The 23,962-nt window shown below is 46.0% G+C and overlaps 1 protein-coding gene across 5 annotated transcripts in view; it reads right to left on the reverse strand.

Moving 5' to 3' along the window:
- Nucleotides 1-23,962, reverse strand: part of HTR4 (5-hydroxytryptamine receptor 4) — a 183,224-nt gene that overhangs the window by 11,433 nt on the left and 147,829 nt on the right. For 3 of the 5 annotated variants that reach the window (XM_059173985.1, XM_059173982.1, XM_059173983.1), the window contains one exon: nucleotides 19,701-23,327. The exons of the other annotated variants lie outside the window; for them this stretch is intronic. In XM_059173985.1, the coding sequence (XP_059029968.1) occupies nucleotides 23,237-23,327 (91 nt within the window). In that variant the 3' untranslated portion in view covers nucleotides 19,701-23,236. Of the gene's footprint in view, nucleotides 1-19,700; nucleotides 23,328-23,962 lie in introns of those variants that run through there. 5 annotated transcript variants of the gene reach the window in all.

A 23,962-nucleotide genomic window follows, 5' to 3' on the forward strand; every position in this document is an offset into this window, starting at 1 on the left:
TGTCTACCATGGTCTAGGAACTGTGCCACGCCCCAGAGACATGAGGGTGGTGAAGAAAATCCGCAGAGTCTCTGTCCTTCTGGAGCCCACAGTATGGCACCGGAGACCGATGGTCAGGTGCAAAGTCACAGCCTCAAGAGGTGCTGAGACGGGATGTTTGGGCTTGCCGCGAGACCATGTCACAGGGACACAGGTGAGGCTGTGCATCAGGGTCTTGTGGGCCAGGAAGCGGTGGAGATGAGAACTGAAGGGTAGGGAGGGGTTCAGCAGGCCAGGGGAGGGGGAGGCTGGCAGAAGGACCACTGCCACAGAGGTGGGTGGGCGCTTTGAGGGTCGATCAGGCTGCGGGTCAGTCTAAGATGAGCACGAAGGCGTGGTGAGGCTCAGCACACCATGGATGGCTTCACTCAGCTGAAAGCCACGGAAAGCTGGCCACAGCTGTGAGCAGAGCAGGTGCACGAGGATTTCATGTCTGGAAGAACACTCCAGCTGTGGTGTATAGAATGGACTGGAATGAGGTTGGAGCGGGAACCCAGAAGTAATTTAGTAGATGTATTAGCTTCCTATTGCTTCTGTACAAACAGCCACAAATTCATTGAATTAAAAGAACACAAATTAATTACCTTACAGTTCTGGGGATCAGAAGTCCAAAATGGGTCTCACTGGGCTACAGTCAAAGGATAGGGTCGAGCTGCGTTCTTTCTGGAGGCTCTAGAGGAGAAGCCCATCCCTAAACTCTTGCGAAGGTTTTGAGCAAGGCTTGGTTTATGGCCGCCCCGCCCTGCCCTCTGCTTGCATCAGCACACCCCCTCCACTGACGACCCTCCTGCCTCTCGTCGTAAGGGTGCTTGTGAGTACAGGGGCCTCGTGGACAATCCAGGATGATCTCCCCATCTCAAGATGCATAGCTCAATCACATCTACAAAGTCCCTTTGGCCAAGTAGGTGATAGATTCTCAGGATTTGGGGGTTAGGATGTGGGCCTCCTAGGACAGCCATTATGTCACACGCCACACATAATTCTTAAGGTGTCCGGAGGTGGCTCAGAGATATTGGATGGGACAAGTGGGGGTGTTGAGAAGTCAGATTAAGGACATGTTTATCTTGAAGGGTCTGCTGATGCCTCACCCATGGGGGCAATGGGGGTGTTTGGCGTTTGAGGCACAGCATGAGTGAAGTAAAGGCAGGGAGATAGGACCGAGCACAGAGTGGTATGCTTTTTGGAGGAAGGGTGGAAGTTCTAAGAATATATCCTATATGGTGAGGTGAGAGTGCTGGGAAATGAGACTTAAAGGAGGGTGAGGTGGCATTATTGGGGATCTTAAAATCTGGGCTAAGGAGGTTGGGCTGATTGCTTAGGTGATGGAGACTGAGATGAACACTGACTGCACTGTGGGAAATGGGAGGGATGGTCAGGGCACTGAAACCGGCGTGGAGGCTCCCTCGTCTGGGAAAGTTGAGGTCATGAGCAAGGCTAGTAGCAGAGAAAGGAGAAAGAGGACCTTGCGGAGAGTGATGAGAAGGACGCCATCATGGATTGCACACAGGGACCCACTATGAAGGGTGCCCCAGTGAGCCTGAGTTTAGACAGGGCAACTAAGTGGATGCCATTCATGAGGGAGCCCCCGACCACCCAGAACCTTCTCTTCTCTGGTAGAGACATTTTCAGTTCCTCAACATTCCTCACACATCAGAGTTTTTACTCTCCTCAGTTTCTTGGTTGTTCCACTCTGGACTAGTTTACCTTTGTAAGGTGGCTAAGGGTCCCGGGCCTCAGACCCTCCCCTTGATTATGTATCAGTGGAGTCAGGATAAAAATCCACATTTATGGTCCAGGTGTCCATTTTCATACAGGAATTTATAACTATTCTGAAACAGGGAGGGTTTCCTTTAAGTCTGCTCCCCTCACACTCCCACCCCATACTTTCAAGGGTGCACAATCTCCTACATGTGCTTCTTTCCCATAAGATCCAGCTGTGGCACCCTGCCCCTGTCTCCCACAGTCTGAGCCATGATCCCCACCCCGGCAGCAGGCTCTCCCTGGTCCCAGTGGAGGCCAAAGCTAGAGCGTTCCTCTTCCATCTCCAGAGAAGACGTGACTGGGGACGACGTCAAGACACCGTGTCAGGCTCTTACTGCTTGAACAGAGAATGGGTAGGGCTGGCTGAGGGAGGCGGGTTTGGTTCATGTGTTCACAGAAGCAGAGAAAAGTGGTCCAGAAAGAGAAAAGACTGAAGTTGATGTGTAGTACAAAGCAGGCCAGACGTTATGGCCTCTGAGAGATGAAAGAGGAATGCCAATCCCTAAAAGCACCCCGTTCCTTATTTCAGCCCCAGGGAAGACCAGTAAACTTCCTGCTCTGAGGTCTCTGTATCTCCCCAATAGATCTCTCTTTGTTTTCCTTCAGGGAGCATGAATGGATTTACAGCCTGTGGTAGATACTATGAATTATATATTTTAAAGCCAGTGCCCATACTCTTTTCTTTCTTTCTGACACGGGATGTCTCTTAGTAGAGGCAAAAGTGCTCGATGCATTGCAGCTAAGGGCTTGGCCAGTGATCTTCTCCTGGTGGACAGGACCCGATGGTCTGCTAGGGGAGTCTGCTGAAAAATGTTTTCATACTGAATGAAAGTCAAGTGCAAGAAAAGTCTGCCTTATCTTTGAGCATTTGATTATGGCTATGGTTTTTGAGAAGAATGCAGTGTTTGGAGCTGTTGCAGCTATTTTGTGACCATAAGAGCATCATCCCAGGATGAAAACTAACAGGATGAGAATGGCAGAGTGGAAAGATAAAAAGGATACAAAGCATCTGGGTGGTCCTCCATGCTGCTCTTGACTTAATGGATTAACCAACCCCGAAACTACCCAGCTCTAGACTTTCTATCTTGTATAAATGATCTCCTTGTTTAAGTTAATTTTAGTTAGTGTTGCAGATTGTCCTTGTAGGCCAAAGTGTTCTGAATGATATGATGTCCATGCTTCCTGTCTTTCATGTCTACAGACACTTCCCAAATTCTGCCACATTCAAATCCTACCTCTCCTTAAAGACCCAGTTCATGCCCACCAGGAGGCCTTCCAGAAGCCTTCTACACTATCCATCAGCAGTTAGTGTCTGTAGAAATACAAATTATCTGTTAATGTCAGGTGTTTGATTGGACAAAACTCTCACCTCTTAACACTCCTTAAAGGGAAGGTCCCTATCTTATAAGAGGTAACGATCTTTCAGCCCTCTATACCAGACCCTGCACTAAGTGCGTGGAAAATAATATTGTATTTAGTGCTTACAATGACTCTATGGTGTCAGCACCATTATTTTATATATTTCCATTTCACAGATGTGGAAACTGAAACTCAAAGAGCTTTGACTTGCTCTTGACTTTGACTTGCAGAGGTCATTCAGCCCTCAATGGGCAATGCCAAGATTCAAATCCACATGTGTTGGAATCCGGAGCCCTTTTTGCTGTTAGTAATTCCCAACGTTATTCCTTCTTAATTCTTGCTATAGAGCTCAGGACACCTCCCACAGAGTGCAGAATATCATGGAATCTATAGAAATAGAAAGCACGTGAATGCATTACAGAATGAGACAGTCCTCCCTGGCATTGCTTGGCATTTATATTGATTACAGAGGACGTTGGCAGGTCTTCTGTCCCTGGTCCTCACGTGGCTCTGTGTACTGTCCTGCTCAGATAATCTCTGCCTCTCTGATGTGCTTTTCATCTTTTATGTTCCATGCCATAGCTTCTCAGGGTGTGTGTGTGTGGGGGGGGGGTCCCCTCCACATTTGGAAATGGCCCTGCTTGGGGGTAGTTTTGGTTCTCAGTCTCTCCATGGGAAGGAAACTGAGAAAGCTACCTTTGCACGAAAATCACATCATGGGCTGGGGTCGTTCCCATGGAAACACCCTGGCAGAGAAGCTGGGAGTCTGAAGATGAAGAAAGCCATGTTTTCCAGCTGGTAGAGGATTGAAAGTATTATGCACTAAATGCATCCCACCCCAAATATGTCCCTAACTCCCAATAGGATGGTATTTGCAGGTGGGGCCTTTGGGAGATAATTAGGTTTAGGTGAGGTCTTGAGAGGGGGGCAGCCATGAAGAGATTAGAGCTCTTATAAGAAGAAGAAGAGAGACCATAGCACCTCCTCTCTCTCTTCCTCCCTCCCTGGTTCTCTCTGCCGTGTGAAGACTCAGTAAGAAGGTTACCTGTCTGCAGGACAGGAAGAGGATTCTCACCAGGAAACGAATCTGCTGGCTCCTGGATCTAGAACTTCCCAACCCCCAAACCTGTGAGGAATAAATGTTGGTTAGGCCACCCAACCCATGACAGTTTGTGATGGCCACCCCAGCAGACTAGTCCTGGAGATCTTAAGGAGCCAAAGCAAAAATGTTCAGGGAGAAAGAAGGAAACAACTGGCTGTGTTAGAGAGAGGGGACTTTTGTCTTTAGGAGATTAATTCGGAAAAACCCGAGGCATCAAGAGAAAATAAATGACCAGAAGGGTGGGAGCCAGTGGGTGCTTCTGTGAATCTTTTACTAACACTTCATTTATCTAGAGGTCAAGCATCCAGGGACCTTACCTATCCAGAGACCTGACTGAGAGGTTTTTATTTGTTTGTTCTTTTTAAAGGCCTCTGAATCAGCAGAGTAGCTGTCGCAAGTGTGCTGGCTTGTCTTAGCCTCCCTTGGTTTTTCACTCAGAGAATATTTACACTGGGTTTGTGTGTAACTCTAAAAAGTTTGGTTCTTCTTCCACACATGGCAGATCAGAGCTCGCTAGAGCTGGACAGACAGGCTGCCACACAAAAGGACAGTGGATGTGTGCAAAGAGCAAAGAAACAGAAGCAAGTTGACAGAAATTGACCCAGTGAAGCCAACAGCGGTCACTTGGTGAAGACGAAAATGTTTCAGTCCATCTCTCTAGGCTGTGACTGTACTAGGATGCCTTAATACAGGAAAGCCAAAACCACAGCTTTGAATAAAGTGGCTCCAAAATCTGATTCGATACTGGGGAATCCAAATAAAGTCTGTAGTTCCGTGGCTAGTGTTGGGAAAATGCTAATTTTCCAGTTTTGATCAACTATCCACGGTTGTGTAAAATGTTAGCGTTGGGGAAAGCTGTGTGAAAAGTGTATGGGAACATTCTGTACTATCTCTGGACTGTTTTTCCACGGATATAAATGTGTTTCCAAATAAGAGGCTAATAAAATACTATCAAAAGTCGCCCCCCTTGATTTGGTCTCAGTCACTTGTTTAAGAAGGCTGAAGGGTGGTGCGCCTGGGAGATGCCGCCGGGGAAGCCGCTGACTCTTGAGTCTGGTGAAGGTCGTGATCTCAGTGTTGTGGGATCCGGGCTTGTGTTGGGCTCATACCTGGAGAGGAGTCCCTGGAGAGTCTTCCTCCCTCCCCCTCGGCCCCTCCCCCACCTGCGTTCATGCACTCGCTCGCTCGCTCTCTCTCCCTCTCTCAAATAGATAAATCTTTGAGAAAAAGGAAAGATGAAGGAGTTCAGCACTCATAGCCGAGGAGAGACAGGATGAATGGGGACCTGGGATGACCCAGATAACAGAGGTTCTGAGGACCGTGATTTCACAGGGTGAATCCATCTCCGGCGGGGGCCCATCTCCCAGAGGCCCGGGGAAGGCTGCGCTCCCAGAACACGGAAGAAGCCCCAAACAAAATCTAAAAATTAAAGCATAGAAAAAGAAAGAAAGCCCCCAAACCATACATTTTTCCAGCCTTCAGATCAATAGCAGTCGAGGTCCAGAAGGAAGTCTGGGCGTGGCGGGTTTCTGGCAACAATTGTGATGTTTCCCTGTCTGGTGACGTGTCCATGGGACAAGCGGGTCCAGTGAAGACAGAAGAACAGGCAGAGACCAAGGACATGGTGTAGGAAGAAGTGACGAGATAGACACAGATAGACTCAGAACACAGACAGTGACAGACTTACAGAGTCAGACAGGAACTGGTCTATTGCAGAAGAGCAGGAGGAAGCCGGAGACAGGAGAGCAGCCGCTTTTAGTTGAAACAGAAAACAGCCACAGATGAGGGAGAGCCAAGCAGAAGTTGAGAAAGAAAAAAGAAAGAAAACACAGAGGTTAGTGGACAGGGGATCTTAGCCTAAAGGATTATTCCAGCAGCCTCAAAGTGCCTTTAGGGAGGATAAAGCAGGGAGCAAAATTATTGCACAACATGGTTACGTCACACTGTCTAGAAAGTACTTTACTAGTTGGCATCTCATGTGGGTCTCACAGCAGCCTGGGAAGGGTGCCTGTGCAGGTGACCCCCTGAATTTACCACAGAAGGTCACCGGCCTAAAGAGCACAGTCTCCTGTCCACAAGTACCCAGCAGCGAACACTGCTGAAAGCCACGTGTTCCGAGTCAACCTTGCAGCATGATGGGTCTCCAGGACGCACAGACAGCCACCCCCTCCCCCCGCCTCCCCTTCCTCTTCCTCATCACTAGCCCCATTTCCTGAGTCCTTATGGCTGCCAGGTTCCATCCTGCATTTCTTATGTGAACGAGGAGTAATCCCATATCATATTCACCACCACCTGTGAGGCAGGGCGTCCTGTCCCCGTTTTCTGATGAGGAACTGAGGCTTTGAGGCAATGTGACCAAGCTAATCTGGTGAGCAAGAGGGAAAACACGGCTCGACCCCCAGGGCCTGACTCAGAAGCACATACCTTTAAACTGCGAGCATCTCGAATCTGAACCTCGATTCTAGAATCCTGGTCGTCTTGTCCACTCCACCCCCTGCCTTGCCCCAGCCCCCGTCTGACTCTGGGCCAGGAAAGCAATGAGGCTCTTTTTTTTTTTTTTTTTTTTTTAATTGAGCTCTGGGTCCCATTCTAAGAAGGAAGAGCTGTCCATGGCTCCCTCCTATTTCCCAGAGATACCCTGAAGCCCTGTACTAGGAAACCCCACCCAAATATCTATCTCCTTCAGGGCTCTAGGCTCTATAAGGCTCTCTTAATTCTGCCCATGTTCCCCCGTAGCAAACATCAAGTTCCACTTTAGATGAGACAAGCAGTTAAGAGAAAGCCAGGATCCCGCACTTAAGATTTCTAAGGGCAGTCTGATAAAATGATTCACCATAAGGTTAAAAAGTACAGAACATACCCTCCCTCTTCAGCTCTACTCTCTCTTCATCCCCTGTGATAGGTCTCTGTCAAAGAATCTTTGAAAATATCTTTGGGTAGATATGGCCGCTTTCTCCATTCAGCTACCTCTGACGATGTCAATATAACGCCTTTCCTTCTTGTAAACAGACATCGCATTTCCTGCTTCTATAATTTATTTGACAGTATAAGCTGCCTTGTGACAGGCCTTGATGTAGCTTAATGAAGTGCAACCTACATGCGCGTTTACCTGGTATGTTTCCCCATAAATTACAAGCCGCAGCTTATTCATCTTACTGATCATTATTTGCTAGGCAATGCTGATTGAGAGTCAAATGTCCAGAATTCTAATCTCAGCCCCACTGCTCAGTAGGCCCTCAACCTTGGACCTCCCCATGTCTCAAGTTCCTCACCTGTACCCCAGAAATCACTGAACATAGCACAGGGAGTGTTAACAGAAACAAAGCACGCTCACCACATGCACGGGACTCAGTCAATACGAGCTGGCACTACTCTCGGCAAACTTTCAGTTAACGACGTGCTTAAATGGCAACTCGGACCCTCAACTTTTGCTTCCTTCAACTGGTTCTCTCCAGTCCTTCGTTAGCACTGTGACGTGTCTCCCAGTCCTTCACTAACAAAGCTCTCTAGGGCTTACTGTGGGAGCGTTCTGAATATTCTGTGAAATTCTTCAATTTCAACAATACACAGGCTGGTGTGAAAATGTGGGAAAGTAGGAAACTTTCATTAGGCCATAAATAATCAGTTGAAGACTTAAATGTCTGGTTATTGGTTTGCCTGACATGCTTCTCTGGAAGTCAGACTATCAGAACCCAGGGGCTCAAATACCAAAAGCCATGGTGTGTTTTATGCAAGAGGAGTGGAAATCACCCCTTCTCTCTGGGTCCTCCACCCCCAGTCCTACTGGTATAGGGCTGGGATTACTCACAGGATAATAGAACTGTAAACTGTACAAGTAACTAATACTTGGGGGAGTGTGTGTGTGTGTGTGTGTGTCCTCAATATTCTCATTAAAATTTTAACTACTCTTACATATTTATTTATAACCTTTTCCTTTTAAATGCAAGCCACAATACTGTTTTTCTTGGCTATAAACCTTAAGGAGTCCAATGGATGAACTTTTGGAAGGGCGACGTGTGGGGAAGTTTATAAACATGTCTGAACATAGCAGATGCCAGCCAAAAAAACAAACAAAAAAAACAAAAAGTTTTTCTTGTGAAAATCTCAGACTAGAATGTAATTCTTAACACTTTTTCGCACTGCCTGATCCTTAAAAATGGGAGATGTGATTAATTTTACACCCTAAAGTAAGGTTAAGATGAAATTTAAAATATGAATAGGAAATAAAAATTTAGATTACCAGAAATTTTATCATTTGTATTGAAAGACCTTATTGACTGTCCCCTGTCCACGTCAGCCTTGCTGGGTTAACAGGACAGTCTTCCTGGGACTTCCCACTGTTTGGGAGCTGGAGCGATCACCTAAAACCACATCCAGTCAGATCTGTTTTTATTTACAGAGATTGTTTCTTACGTTTGTACTGCAGACCGTGATCTCACAAAACCCCTTTGATGTCTGTTATTTTTATACTCCCCACACACGCATGAGGTGGTGTGAAGATCTGAATGAAAAAAATAGGTCCCTTGTCCCCTTCCTCTGCCCAGACAGTGGGGGAGACTTTAAATGATCACACTAGACCATGCTCCCTGGGCAGGCTTACCTTTCTGAAGCATGTTCAGTCCAGACACGACCTCTGCTGGGAGCTCAGGACAGACCCAGCAAGCCGCACAAGGCGAGCTGCCTTGGCTGCTCTTCAGATGGGATGTGACTGGCCAGGGACTGGGCGGTGGTAGCCAGCTGTCTGGCAGCAGGTGTTAACGAAGCTCAAAGCCAAGCAGATAAGGCTCAGTGGCAGACAGACAGACGGGCCTGGCCGGGAGCTGGGATCCTGGAATAATGGCTTGAAGCTTGGAAACACCCCGGAGAGCTCCTGCAACCTGCTTGGACATTCTGAGGTCCCTGGCTTCTTTGATCAGTTCCACTCCTGCCACTCTTAGAGGAACGCTTACTTAAAAGTGCCTTTTTCACAAATATTGATTGTGTTACTATCCCGACATCATTGCCATAGGCTTATATGAGAAAACTCCATCAGGCTTAACACAGAGACCCACAGGGCTCCCTTCCCTGGGCAGGGAGGTTGTTTTCTCCTCCTGCTGCTCAGACCGACGGTTCTGTGTCTCTTAGACAACGGGTGGGGAACAAGTCACACACTGTTTCTAAAGCAAAGCTGACCACCAGGCAGACGCAGGTCATCAGCTGTCCCTAGCAGGGCAATGCCCCTTCTACAAAGTACCCTTCTAATTCTTCTGCCCTGTGCATCAGGGGCAATGCTGAAGCTCCTTTTCATGACTTCTGCAAAGACAGCCTCAGGGAGCACGACCTTCCACACCGCCCAGCGGTGGAGTCTGTTTGCATCTACTGTCTTAACGAGAACCTGAGCTAATGTGGAATTACAGCTCACATCGGTCAGAAATGACAGGGACCCTTCCATGAGCGAACTTGGAGATGTTCCCTATTTCTAGTCATGAGCTCACTCTCACGATACCTACCACTCTGATCTTAACAACCTGCTATACACATCACTTCCAGGAAGCGCTTTGCTCAGATATGTTTTGGCTTTTGGCCAGAACCAAATACAATACAATACACCTCTGACCACACCAGCTCTGTTGTCAAAAACATGCTGACTTCCCCTCTCACGCTTCCCCATGGCAGGTAGCTTAGCTGGTCGCTAGTGGCAGACTGAAGTCTGGCACATCCTGAAGCCAACTCTGTCCTGAATGGATGTATTGGGAGGGTGGGTGCTGGCGGCTGTTGATGAATTTCACTCTCGGCAGCATAAACAATGAGGTCCTAAAGGGGGGGTTGTGTTTGTTTGCTCAGGGCTTTTTCCATTAGGCTTGGTCATCCACGGTTGGCTGGTTACATATGCGGTCCTAAGATCAAATGGCTGGAATCCAATTATCCCAGCTTCCTGTCTGCAGAGCCTTGCCAGGGAAGAACACAGTCATGTTTGCCTGTCTTGCCAGGCTCCCAGGACTCAAAGTATATCATTTGGAGAAAACTAACAAACAACAGATCCTCAGATGTTTTATGGGAGAGGCAGCATGGTGTGGAGAGAGGACACGCTGGTCCAGAATGCAAAATCTACACTCGCCCTTATTCTCTCAATTCCTGGCTCAGCGTCTAGCCCTTCGCTTCCCTGAGTTCAGTGCCTTAGTTATTAGCGGGGGATGGTAACACCAACTGCTGGGTTGCTGGGAGCTTCTGGTAGGATGATGTAGGTGGTCATGGAGATTGTAGTAACAAGGGTAGTTGACATTTCTTAGTACCTTCTGTGAGAAGGGCACCGTACTAGGTGCTCAAGAGATGCTCTCTCATTTAATACTTGCAAACGCCTTTGGAAGAGTTAGTGATGATGGCCATATGATTTTAATAGCAATGGTTAACATTTCTTCAGTGTTTACCTTAGACCAGTCTCAGCTTCGTGTGTAAGCCCTAGATCATGAGCAGTAAGTGTTATTATCACTGCTTCCTGACATCGGAGGAAAGTTAGAGGCAGAAGTTGGCTAATCTGCTCAAGATTGTGCTGCTGGGAAGAGGCCACAAGGAATCAAACAGGCATCCTGATTTAGAGCAGGAGTTGTAAACTTTTCCTATACAGGGCTAGATGGAAGTATGTCAGGTCATCGTACTATTACAGGGCTGACTTCCTCAGGCATGGAGGTCCTGTCATCCTCATACAGTCTCTGTTGCATATCCTTCTTCTATTTCGCTTGTTCTTTTTCTGTTTGGTTTTATGTTGTTGATTTTTTGCTTGTTTTTATACCCTTTGCAAAAGTGAAAACCACTCTTAGCTCAAGGGTGATGAGAAACAGGCCGATGGTTAGACGCGGCCCATAGTAGTTTGTTGACGCTTGCTCTAGAAAGAATTTTACTTTTACAAATAAAAAAAAAAAAACAAACCTCAAGTGGTTAAGTTCCTGATGTTAAGATTCAAATCCAGTTTGCGTCCTTCCAGAAACTGTCAACAGCCTTCATGGGTGCTTTGAAAATGGAAGGTATTCTCACTGAGTTAGCGATGCTGGACTCAACCCAGTCAATTTCCAAAGAGAACAGGCTTTTTCCTCTTAGAACAGACTTAGGAACAAGCCAGAAATCTGAGATTTGGCAGACCCAGAGCAGAGGACCATGCCCAACACACACATCGCCACCGAGTGAAATAATTCGGAGTTCATTCAGTGATTCACCAAGGTCTCAGCCATTTGCTCAGACTCTTCTAGACCTTGCGTTGGAGTCAGAACATGAAGGCAATGACACATTCCACCATCCAGCTCAGGGGGAATCTGTAGCAGTTTATGAGATAATTGCCACAGAGCTATCTGGGGGGAAAGAAAGATGTTACGAGAAGAAATACGTTCTTTACGACAAATCACTCAACAGACAACGGTGGCAGTGGAGGCCGTATTTATGGCTTTGAAATAAATATCCCACCAACCGGAGGCCTGGCAGGAGAAAAGACTCTGTGATGTCATCAAATCAATATTGTTGTATCCACAGACACGGCCTCCCATTAAGCAGGGGTTTTCATCTTGACCTTGAGTTTCTACTTCAGAGAATAAAGGAGCTTCTTGGACATGTATCTGACAATCTGTGCCTATGTCCAGATCTTCAGGGGAAAAGCCAGAGATTTTATCCAGCTCTCAAAGAGTTTTATTGGGCCCAAAATGTTAGAACTGTAGTACATTTTTTGCCGTATAATTTTCACTTGATGAGGACAAGATGAAATTTTCTGGTGTGTAGTAAGTATTGGGTTTTGCAGATGTCGTTGTCAGTACGATGCTTCCTTAAGCCCTCGAGATACCCATGTGGGGTCCTCCCCTAAGCAACTCACTAGTTCCCCACTCGCCCTGGTGTGTGGGTCTGCACATCCAGTGGGAGGGTTAATCCCCAGTCCGGGCTGGCTACAGTGAGAGGCACTCAGGATCAAGCTGACCCACCACCCAGCACAACAGTCTCCTCTGCTTTCTATTTCTCCCCAAGATGGGGGCCCCCGAGACCACCATGACAAGCCCTGAGGCTTTTTCCCCCATTATTAGGGCCTAGCAGAATTGTATTAAACAGTAGGTGTTTTATAAAAGTCTATCTGAATGAAGTTCAGGATACTAATGAAATTGATAGCAATTACTCCTTACATTCCTAGGGTGATTAATAAGGTTGTTTCTTATTATATCTCTTTGAGATACTATCTCAAGGACACCGTCTCTATGCGCCGACCTTCTCTATGCCCTGGTCGGGCTTGGTCAATTAGAGGACATTTTTACTCAGTGTTGTTTGTTGCTGGTGGTGGTTTTGTGCTGAGATGCCTGGTTTGGAGGTTTGTTTTGTGTGTGGGCCTGAGAGCATCCTTCCTTGGGGACTGTGGTTGTAGCCCCAGGGAATGAGGTCCTGTGGACTAAGACCAGGGTGGGCTGGATTAGGCTCCACAGACAGGGTCGCCCATGAACTGGGACTTGGCTTTAACTAGCATGTGATGGGAGAAAAACACAAGTGGGCTGCAGCAGAGCTGGGAACAGCCACATAAACGACCTGACAGAGTGGTATTGTGTTTTGGGCACGGACGACACATTGATGAGCTACTGGGAACCACTTGAAGTTTCTCAGGAGCATTGTTGAATATGGAAAATTTTCATCAAATGGAAAATTATACTTTATTTTTTACTTATTTTAGTTATTGTGTGCCTGTGTATAATTTTAAAAATACATTAACCTAGACAGATGTAAAGGAAAAAGAATTGGAAAACAGTGTAGTTGTCTGTTATGATGGAATGGGGAATGAGCCCTGACAACTGGCAATGAAACAAAAAAGGAAAAATGAGATAAAAGACCTTTCAAAGGAAGAGAATTTGGAAACTGAATGTAGGAGGCAGAGATGGTTGAGAAATCAGGAATGACTTCCCACCAAGAGTACTGGAATAGTGATGATGATGACGGTAGTAAAGATGATGATGACAGTTGGTATTTGTTGCCCAATCCTATACATTTTAGCATATGGTTTCTTAACTGCACCCAACTTAGCACTTCTCACCTGGCTTTCTAGTTTTGGGGACCATATCTTTTCTATTTCTATTCTATTCTATTCTATTCTATCATTTTGGGGATCATATCTTTTCTATTAACATGGAAAGCCATCAAATGCCTGTGAACAACATTAATTTATTTATCTCTCCTCTCTCCACAAAAATCTTTGTCAAGTGAATAAAAAGTATTTGGTATCTGTGAAATAGGCTAGGACACTTGTTTCGTAAGGGATTTGAGGCTCAGAAGGAAAATGGCTTGCCAAAAGCCACTCAGCAGGCTGCAGAATTCAAGGGGACATCAGAGTCCATGTTTTGTTTTGTTTTTTCCATCACACAGCCTACGGCAAGTGAAACCATCAACCACAATAGAAAGGTTTGAATAGCAAATAAATGCCAGGAAATTAGAAAATAAATAGAGACTGCTCTCCACTGAGAGGGCTACTATTAGATGAGACAGAATTCTGGAATGACTTTGGCCTTTTACTTTTATAAGCTCAATGTTTCCAGAAGGCTCTGTGTTGAGGAGAGGAGATGCAGTAATAAGGGTGGCCCCAATAAGAATACTCTTTCTTGGTTCCTTCCATTGACTCACATCCCCTTGACCACTGCCCACTCTCTGGCTGGCTGGGACAAGAAGTCCCATCAGAAATGGTGCTATGGCTCAACCAGCCAGGGGCTTTTCACTTGAAATTAGAAAGCCCTCGCTCCACTTCCTTTCCACAAAGCCTTAGTCATGGATGACTCACAGGCTCGGGACAAGTTCCTGAGGATGATAAAGACGCATTGCTTTATCAATGGCTTTGGAGGAAGAATGTGGGGTGAAGAGGGGAACAGTGTGTACTCTGGCCAAGAACTTCATCATTAAACAATGGAATATGGGTCCCCATTTGGGCCCTGTTGACCAGAAGACCATATACAAATGATTACCATGCTAACTCAGGGGACCGGGGCTGGAATGAAATGACGTAACCCCCTCATGTCATTCAATCCTGAGAAGGACTCAATTGAAATTAAATTATCTGGTCTCAACCACGTTTTTTTAAAAACACAGATAATGTCTGACCTTTCATCCAAGGCTCCAGACCAATTTAAAGGACTATCCATCCAGGCTACATGTTATGCACACATGTTATAAAACGTCTTCTAATTTCGGACGGAGTGTCTCTTCAAATTCGACGGCCTTGCTTCTGTCTCTTCCCTTCAACACAGGCAGGAAAGTAAAGCAATGATCCTCAAGACAGGCAAATCTAGGTTTGTGTCCTGGCTCGGCTTATTATTATTTGTATGACCTTGGTTAAGGAGCTCAGTGTCTTTTTATTTGTCCACAAAATAGGGTTTATCAGATAAAATAACCATGAACACAATAATAATAATAATTTTACCAATTATCTGCCTGGGGGTGTTCTAATCGCTAGCATACACGTAGTTTGATTTAAATTATACAATCTCATAAATTAGGTAACCTTGACACCTCTCTTTTACTCCTGAAGAAACTGGAGCTCAGAGAGGTGAATTCCCTTGCCCAAACAAGCTGGCAAGCTGGAAAACCAAGATTCCATCCAGCCAACCCTTTTTTTTTTTTTTTTTTTTTTAACGTTAGTAAGTTACAGAAAGGGCCGCAGAAGCACTGCCATGTCTTAGGGACTCAAAAAGTGGAGTCCCTTCACCTCTCAGCAGGTAGAGCATGACTATGGCTTAAGAACTTCATGAACTGGAGCAGACATAGAGACATTTCTGTGTTCTGTAATAAGGCAACTGGGTGATAACTCGGCTTCCTGTCCCTGCTCGCCATGTTGTACTTCTCTGATTCTGCAACCCGCTTCTCTCTCCTCCTGCGTGGGAGTCATAGCCTGCCTGTTTCCAGGTCACGTGACTGACACAGACACAGCCAACACCCGCCCCTCTCACCACTGCCCTGCCCTCAGTATCTCAACACGCTTCCTATAGGACTCTCCATGTGGCTTTGGAATTTCAAATTTCGCGAGATCCAGAGTAAAAATGGTAGCAGCTCCCCCTCCGGGAGCTCTCCCTGCACGCCTACGCTGCAATGTTTATGAGCCCGCACCTTCATGACAACACTGGGGGAGGCACCATCATTTTCTCTGTGCGAGGAAGAAAGGCTCAGACAGTCAAGAACTTGTCCAAAGTCACACACCACTCAGCAGTAAAGCCTGAATTTAAACCCAAGTCTACCTAATGTCAAAGCCCAACGCTTCTCAAAACTTAAGTGGGAAAGGAGCAGGGACCCACTGAGCCAGTCATGTAGCAAGTTAGTTAGAAAACTGAGGGCAGGGGCGCCTGGGTGGCACAGTGGGTTGGAGCCTCTGCCTTCGGCTTGGGTCATGGTCCCGGGGTCCTGGGATAGAGCCCTGCATCAGGCTGCTCGGCGGGGACCCTCCTCTCTCTCTGCCTGCCTCTCTCCTACTTGTGATCTGTCAAATAAATAAACAAAATCTTTAAAAAGAAAAAAAAAAAAAGAAAGAAAAGAAAACTGAGGGCAGAGGACACAGACTTGCTATTCCTTGAGCTTGCCGCACTACACCTTAGCCTGAGCAATCTGGCCTTGGCCAACTCACACCCACAATCCGGCCCAGCCATCAGTCCCTCTGTGCCCTGTGCTGTCTCAAGAAACCTCACTCGTGGTGAAATGGTGGCCGGTGTTCTCTAGTAGATAGATCACACACCTGGAGCAACCTCGGTCTGATCCCCCACTGCGTTCAGCAAATACAAAACCTTAAGCTTAACTTCTTTTTACAAGAGACAGACAGGAACCAAAAGAGAAAAAGGAAGCCTTGCATAAACCAGGGAAATAATGATATTTTAAGGCCCTAATCCTTTTTGCTCCTTTCAAGAAATATGATAAGCATCTTGATTTTATTCAAGACGGTCACAGGAAAATTCTCTTATCAGAAGGCTGCAGGCTTTGCAGTGGGTGGAGACACACCAGAGCCCCGGCCAGATTTGGAGGGTGCTGTGCGGACTCTGCGGACAGTGAAAAGCTCCAAATTCTTCCAAAGGAGCAAATTCAATGAATTTATTGGACAGCTCCAGGGCATAAAAACCTGTGATGGGTGAGAGAACCAAAAAAAAATGACCCGGAAGAATGGGCCACTGTCCTCCAGGAGCTCAAACTCTTACCGGGAAGCTCAGAATGTACATAATTAATGAACCACAGGGAAAAAGCGCCAGAGAAGAACAAATCAAGTACTTGGGGGGTTGGAATAGGTCAAAAGCCTCATGCTGTTCTGGAGGAGGGAAAAGACTTCAAGTCGAAGGTGTCCTCTGAGAGGGACCAAGCTGGGGGGCTGTGGGCCCAGAGGAAGGAAGAGCGGGACCGACAGCCGGACCGTGAGATACAAAGGTTAACACACAAGGTACTGTCTGCTTTGCAGGGATGCAGAGGAAGGACTGGAGGCGATGAAACTAGACAGGAGGCTTAGGCAAACATTGTGGAGCCCAGCATCTGGTAGGCAGTGGAGAATCCTTATGGGGTTCTGATTAGGGAAACAGCATGCTCCAAGTCGGGTTTCAGAGCCGAACACCCGGTCCAGAGGAAGATACCATTAGTTGTAGAAGGATGATGTCAGGAACGATGGAGATAAGGAAATGCAGGAGGAAAAAAAAAAATCTGATTATACAACCAAACGGAAGGTGCCTCCTTAGCGCGGTAGGCAGTGCATCAGTCTCATATAACCAGATCGAATTTCCTCTTACTTCTGATACAATGAATAGTTTTCATAGGAAACCACTTTCTGACTGGCCAAGAATTGGTTTTTACTTCTAATTAGATGGTATTTGGAATTAGCTTATTTAAAAGCAATGGAGAACCACTGTATAAATGCATCTTTCTTTCTTTGGACAGCGAGCACTCCATGGAGAAAGACGGAGGTAAAAGGGAAAAGGTGTATGGGAGAAGGATTCTTCGGTTTCAGGGACGGTGCTTGCTGCTGAAGAGAATAGGCCTCTTGTGGGTCAGGCTCCCTCAGCAAGGGATACACGGGAGAAAGGCTAACCTGGGCAGGGACCGGGCCCTATTTCCAGCTCCCGGTAATCTCTGCATCCTTTAGGAAATTTCGGGTTAACCTCTCAGCTCTGCTTCTTCATCCATGCAGCGGAGAAATGACACTTATCCCCCGGGGTCTCCTATAAAATGCTTCCCACCGTGCCAGCACCTAGTAAGTAACTGACAAATAACATCTAAATCTACTCAATTGCTATCAGCTTTCACGTCCTCATCTGACCCCATCTCCTATCACGTTCCCCACATTCACTGAGCACCAGCCACACACGCCACACTCATTTCTGTCCCAGAGTCTTCGCACGCACCGTTCCCTTCGCCTGACATCATACTCCTCCAAACCAACACATGACTGACTCCTCATTAGCATACTTGTCCCATGTCACAGGGCTGACCTCCTTAAAGCTTTCCCTGACTGCTCCAGATAAGGAACACAGTGTGTCCCATCTGTACTTTTTATGTTCTTTATGGCACTGGTGAGTATCTGAACTTGTCTAATTTGTGTACTTTCGTCCACTTGTTTATTTTCTGGTTCCCAAAGGGACAGCAGACACATCATCTGTGGTATTTATTAATGGGCCTCTGGCGACAGACCTCTGGCACATAGTAGCTTTTTGAGAATTTTCTGTTTCTCTAAAGACTATAGCGCCATTGGCAGAATTAATCCATAGAACACGTAGTAACCGCATAAAACACAGTGAATACTTCATCAACGGCAGGTCTTCTTCCTTGCATGGGTCCAGAGACTTTCTTCGCTTTGGCTGGCTCCAAAGTGAAGAAAGACAATCTGGAAGGAAAGCGAGGAAGGGGACAGGGGCTCAAGGCTAAGTCAATCAGGTTTCTTTCTTTCTTTCTTTCTTTTTTTTAAAGATTCTATTCATCTATTTGACAGACAGAGATCACAAGTAGGCAGAGAGGCAGGCAGAGAGAGAAAGAGAGGAAAGCAAGGCTCCCCGCCGAGCAGAGAGCCCAATGCGGGGCTCGATCCCAGGACCCTGGGACCATGACCCGAGCTGAAGGCAGAGGCTTTAACCCACTGAGCCACCCAGGTGCCCCAGTCAATCAGGTTTCTGAGGTTCTTTCTTCCCCTGGGCATAGTGGATGCTTCACAGGGGTGGAGTCTCAGATGTTCATTTTAGGAAAGAAGTTTCGGGCAATGGGGCATTTTCTGTATGGAGGAAGAAGTTTTCAAAGTAAGTGCACAGGCGTGATTCTGAGACAAATCACCTGGAGAAATAGTTCATAGGAGTCTTATGAACGCTTTATAAAAACTAAGGAGAGGGGGAATCCAAGAACCATCAGAGATTTTAGAAGAAAAAGCTGGCCCAGGGGCGCCTGGGTGACTCAGTTGGTTAAGCGTCAGCCTTTAGCTCACGTCATGATCCCAGAGTCCTGGGACCAAGCACCGCATTGGGCTTCCTGCTCAGCGGGGAGTCTGCTTCTCCCTCTGCCCCCCTCATCCCTGCCTCATGCTTGTGCACTCACTCTCTCTCTCTGAAATACATAAATAAAATCTTAAAAAAACAAAAAGAAGAAGAAGAAGAAAAACCTCGGCCCAGCTGCTTAGGGTTTTAGGCTATAAAGAAGGCTCTATCCGGGAATAAAATTATTATATTAGAATGGATAATATATTACATTGTAACATTATAATATATTATAATTATTACATAGTCGTTATTATATTATAATATTAATGAGCAGAGATGGGGAATCCAAATCTACCTGTTCCTCATCCTACTTTGACTTATGTGCAATGGGGTTCCCAGGAAATTTGTGTACGAAGAAAGGATTTTGATTTGAAAACCTAATTCTTGTCCCCCGCCCCTGCATTTTATATATGAGATCATGGGGGCTCCCCAGATGAAACAGAAGGGTTGAGATGAGTACCGTGCCCTGAATGCTAATGGCATCTTTCCATTGCCCCACACTCAGAAGAGATTGAGCCTGGATTTCACAAACACCTACTCTAGGCCTAACCTCCCGGGGGTTCCAGGGTAAGGGAGCTAGACTCCGGACTCTTGGATGATTCATGATACCAAAAAAGGTTTTAGTCAGGAAGTACACGCTTAATGACCTCAATCCAAGACCTCTGGATATACAACTGTCCAGATGCCTCGAATGTGTGTGCCCTGAGAGCGGCTGGGCCGGGACCTTCTCTATCCTCTGCTCTTGAGATGGCCATCATAGAGGCATCTGTCCTAGGGCACGAGGCCCTAACCAAGGTGGCAGGCAGGCAGACAGGTAGAAGCACATTATTTAAGCATCCTGGGCTTCTGGCTTTACCTTTCAGAGAACCTGAAGCTGGAAACAGGAAATTCTCCAGCTTCAAACACCAAAGCATCTAAGAGATGGGCTGGGCTACCAAAGTGACAGAGAAGCTCCACAAAACTGAGGCATGGGATTGACTTTGGCATTTTATTGTGTTTCAAAATTCAGTTATTAATTTTGAGACTTAAGATTTCCCTAAATATGTAATTTATATAAACATGTACAGAATGCATAAATATAAACAGATGTGGAATTTATCAAATATTTATCAATAAATAGAATTTATCTATTACAAAAGAAAGACTATGTTAGTTCCTGTTTTTCCCAGAATGCATTCCTGGGAACAGTATCAAGAGCAGGTAAACTCAAGAGTGTTTTCCAGAGAGACAAATTAGATTGAGGGACCCCAGTACCTTCAAAGCTTTAGCCTCCAATAAATCACAGATGTAACTAATAATCTCATAAAACCAAAGATACAACCATCACTAAAATTTGCAATCCTTTAAAATTATATAATTAAATTCCATATTCTCTATAACAGGCACATATGTACATTACATGTTGATTATACAGGACACTTAGTGCATTATAAACTGTAGGAGTGGCCCCACTCTAATTCTACTTTATTGAAAATGTAAACAAAATTTAGGTGGTGCCTAAATAATATTAAACCATAATTAACAATAGTTTACATGGCTATCAGATTAGAAAACATTTTTTAGAATTATCTGGTTCAGTAGCTCAGTAGATTCTTCCTGTAACAGTCTTGTCAGCTGCTCGTTCATAAATAATCCATGTTTGAGTTTTTTATTTGCACAGAATTTATATGTATATATATATATATATATATATATATATATATATTTATAACAGTTACAAAGTGGGGATCATTTCGATGACCCAGGTCTTTATTCTCAAAATAAATGTTTGCACGACAAACGGGCATGTGAATTTTTGTCATGTGACTTTGACGTTTCATGAAATCAAGGCTCATTATTACCAAATTAGCCTGTGGTCACCATCTCCCTCCACCGACTCCTTTAAGAATAACAATATCCCTTCAAATGAGAATGTTTCTGCTGTATAAATTTGCAGTGTGGGTGTGTGCGGTAACCAAACGAGGAGGGGTGGATTTGGAAGAAAGAAACCCTGAAAGGTGCTCCCTTGGTATGGTTTTTCAACATGGGAAGCTCATTCTCTAAACTGGTTCACATCTTGGTGAGGAAATTCTTTGTCCTTGGGCATTCAGGAGCATCCAAAGTAATCCAAAGTAAGGATAAACATACAAAATAGCATTTTATGATTTACAGGATGTTTTCACAAAAATTATCTTTTTTATCTCCACAACAACTTTGCGAAGTAGCCAAGAGGGATTCTTTCAAGGCCAGAGAGGTTGAAGGTCACACAGCGAGAGTCAGCATGGCGCTTCTCTACCACAGCCATCTCTCCCTCGCGCTCACAGAGGCAACGGGTAGCATGTCAAGCCGAGCAGAGAGTTTGGGGCCCATTGCTGACTTCAGGACCTTGGGCCTCAGAACCTTGTTGCTGCCTCCCTTGTATTAAGAAAGAACCATCCTCAAGATGATGGCAGTCGCCTAAGCCTGAATGCAGTCAGCAAACAGGGACTTGAAAAAGCAAAAGAAATTGGTCCAGCCAGAGTCAAGGTGCCCATTAGGACTCACGTAAACTCTCTTTGTCCTGGATGAGGCTAGATCTCCAGTTCAATCAGATCTTCAATCTGATCAGTGAGGGTTCCAGCCTAGACAGGGAACGTTTCAGCACGTTGCCGTAAGTCTCAACTGCATTCAGGAGTACTAAATAACATTTGTCTTTAGAGGCTTTTTCCCTTCCCTAAGGTGTGACTTTCTCCCCAACAAAATTAAGCTTTTGCAGGACAGAGGGTTTTTTTGTTTTGTTTTGGGTTTTGTTATTTTGTTTTGTTTTGTTTTTGGGTTTTGTGGGGTTTTGTTTTGTTTTGTTCTGGCATTTAGATGGTTTGAGGACAATCTTTTCTTCCTTATTTCAGTCTCTTTCCTTTCCGGTTCAATTCCAGAACCAAAGTCAACATCAGTGGAAATGGTAACTGACATCTTTTAAGCAGCAGGAACAATGAGTATGATAAAGTCCTGAGATGCGATCAAATCCCAGCCAGGATCACTGTTAGAACCTTACATGGCTCTAGGACATGGCGGTGTCTAGTTCCCTGGGACTTTTACTCTGGGGCAGTTGGTAAGAGCCAAGGACCTCAGCTTCGACTAAAAGACTTCCTGGTTAATTCGAAGGACAAAGTTGGCAAGATCAAGAGTCTAGAAGGCCCAAATGAGGAGGGTGATTCCTTTGAAACAAAGTCAAAAGGCAGGCAAGCCACGGGCTTTTCGAGGTAGCTGAGGGATGTAGCAGTATCCTTGGTCCTAGAACCAGAAAGGGATCTTGGAGATCTGGGAGTCTGAACTTCAGTTCACAGATGTAGAAAGTGAGGTCCAGGAATGGAAGAGCATGGGCCAAGAGCTCACAGCATGTTAGGAGCAGAGCCAGGGCTGGAATCGGGGTCCTTGACTTCAAGTCAAGCACTCTGTTCCCCCCCAGACACGGCTTAGTCTGGCCCTCCTCCACGTGCAGTGAGGAGGTTCACTTATCCCCAGTGTGAGCTGCCAAGAGTTCTTTCCTTTGGGAACAACAAGGCCAGATTCAAGGCTTTTAAGCTGCTACTGTGGGTTTTGCCACAAGTTCAAGGGAAAGATTCCAAAGTCTTTAAAAAACACTACAATGTTGTTGGCCCTGCCTTAGGCCCTTCAGCAGAAGATGCCGGTTCTAGTCCAAGAAGGAAGCAAGCATCTCGGAGCAGCAGGGCCCGAGGCCACGGCACTGGGGGAAGCTGTCTCTGGCCAAACTCCAAGGCTGCCGCAGACACTGTTTTCAGATAGATCTCTGCTCCCATTTCTTCCACGGTAAGTAAATGGAGCATATCCTGAAGAGGACTGGAACTGGCCTCAAGGAAGAGTGGGCAGGAGATCTACAACTGACACGGGGGCTGGCCAAGAGGATGCAGGTTTGGACCCAAACACCAGGAAGAAAGTGTATTAGCGTCTGGCCCAGAACAGGATCTGGCCCAGAACAGGACAGAGATAAGACAACGAGGAGTTTGAACATGGTTGTAACAGGCGTGAATGAGCAAGAAATGTGTGCTTTTGGAACATGGCTCTGACCAAGACAGGCACCAGGAGGATGTGTTTTGACAATGTCTGTGTGCAGACACAGCAAAGAAGGCATATTTGAAGACATCTATGACTGAGATAGGACACAGTGAGCGATGGTGTTTGGAACATGAGAGACAAACCAGGAACAGTAAGGGGACATATTGGGGACAACAGAGAGTGTGACGCAAGGGCGAGACGCCAGGAAGAGGGAGTGCTGGAAAAAGAAAAAAAAAAAAAAAAAATCCCTTCGTAGAGGATCTCTGGAAGAGAAACCCCAGGGAAGGAGGAGGCCTCCAGTCCCCTGGGTCCCTCCAGCGCCACCTGCTGGAGCCCCAGAGAAAATCCCGGTGGGCGCGGCTGCCTGGCGGAAGGCGTGCTGGAGAGAATGGCAGGAGCGGTCCCACACAAGCAGCAGTTTAGAATCTGCCCTCTCTCCGAGGGATGGCTGTCTTCTGAGTCACCGCCCCAGGGACTAAGGGTCACCAGGCTGAGCAGCCACCAAAGAAGAAGTTGCTGGAGGATGGCAGTGACTCTCCCATTGGCCACCACACTCCACCGCATCCCTGGAGAGGGGAGATCATAGTACCTTAGATTTGGAACAGACCTCCCTGATGATCTCAGCAAAGGGCCCACCCAGTGCAGACCAGGCCCTCGTGCCATGCAGATGGGTGGTCATTTAAACTCTACTTAGGAATGAATCTTCAGTGACCCTCCAGGCCTTTATTATTTTTGAGCAACTTTGTTATTAGGAGAACTTAATAATGTTCAGCCAAAATCTTCCTACTATGATTTCAACCCGGTGAAACTACTGTGCCCTCTGGGCTCACTCAGAATTCTTCCCTCTGCTAATTGCATCCTCCAACTTTTCTCTTCTCCAGGCTACACATTCCCATTTTCTTTAATGGTTCATTATATATTATGGTTTCCGGATTACTGCCCATAATGATCATTGTCCTCTGAAAACAATCCTTATTATGATTATCTCTTGAAACACAGCACCTGGAAAGAGCACAAATCTACACAGTGAACCTGTCAGGTCTGTATCATGTACATTTAATCATCAGTTTGGTTTACTTCTATGAATGTGGTCAGCACCAAATTCATTCCTGTTAATGGCAACATATTCTTGGCTTACACTGAGTTTGTTGCCAATTTGTATCTTCTTGACACAAACATTTGTCCATGTCTGTGGTTCTTT

The sequence above is a fragment of the Mustela lutreola genome, chromosome 5 (genome assembly GCF_030435805.1).
Source record: "Mustela lutreola isolate mMusLut2 chromosome 5, mMusLut2.pri, whole genome shotgun sequence".
NCBI lineage: Eukaryota > Metazoa > Chordata > Mammalia > Carnivora > Mustelidae > Mustela > Mustela lutreola.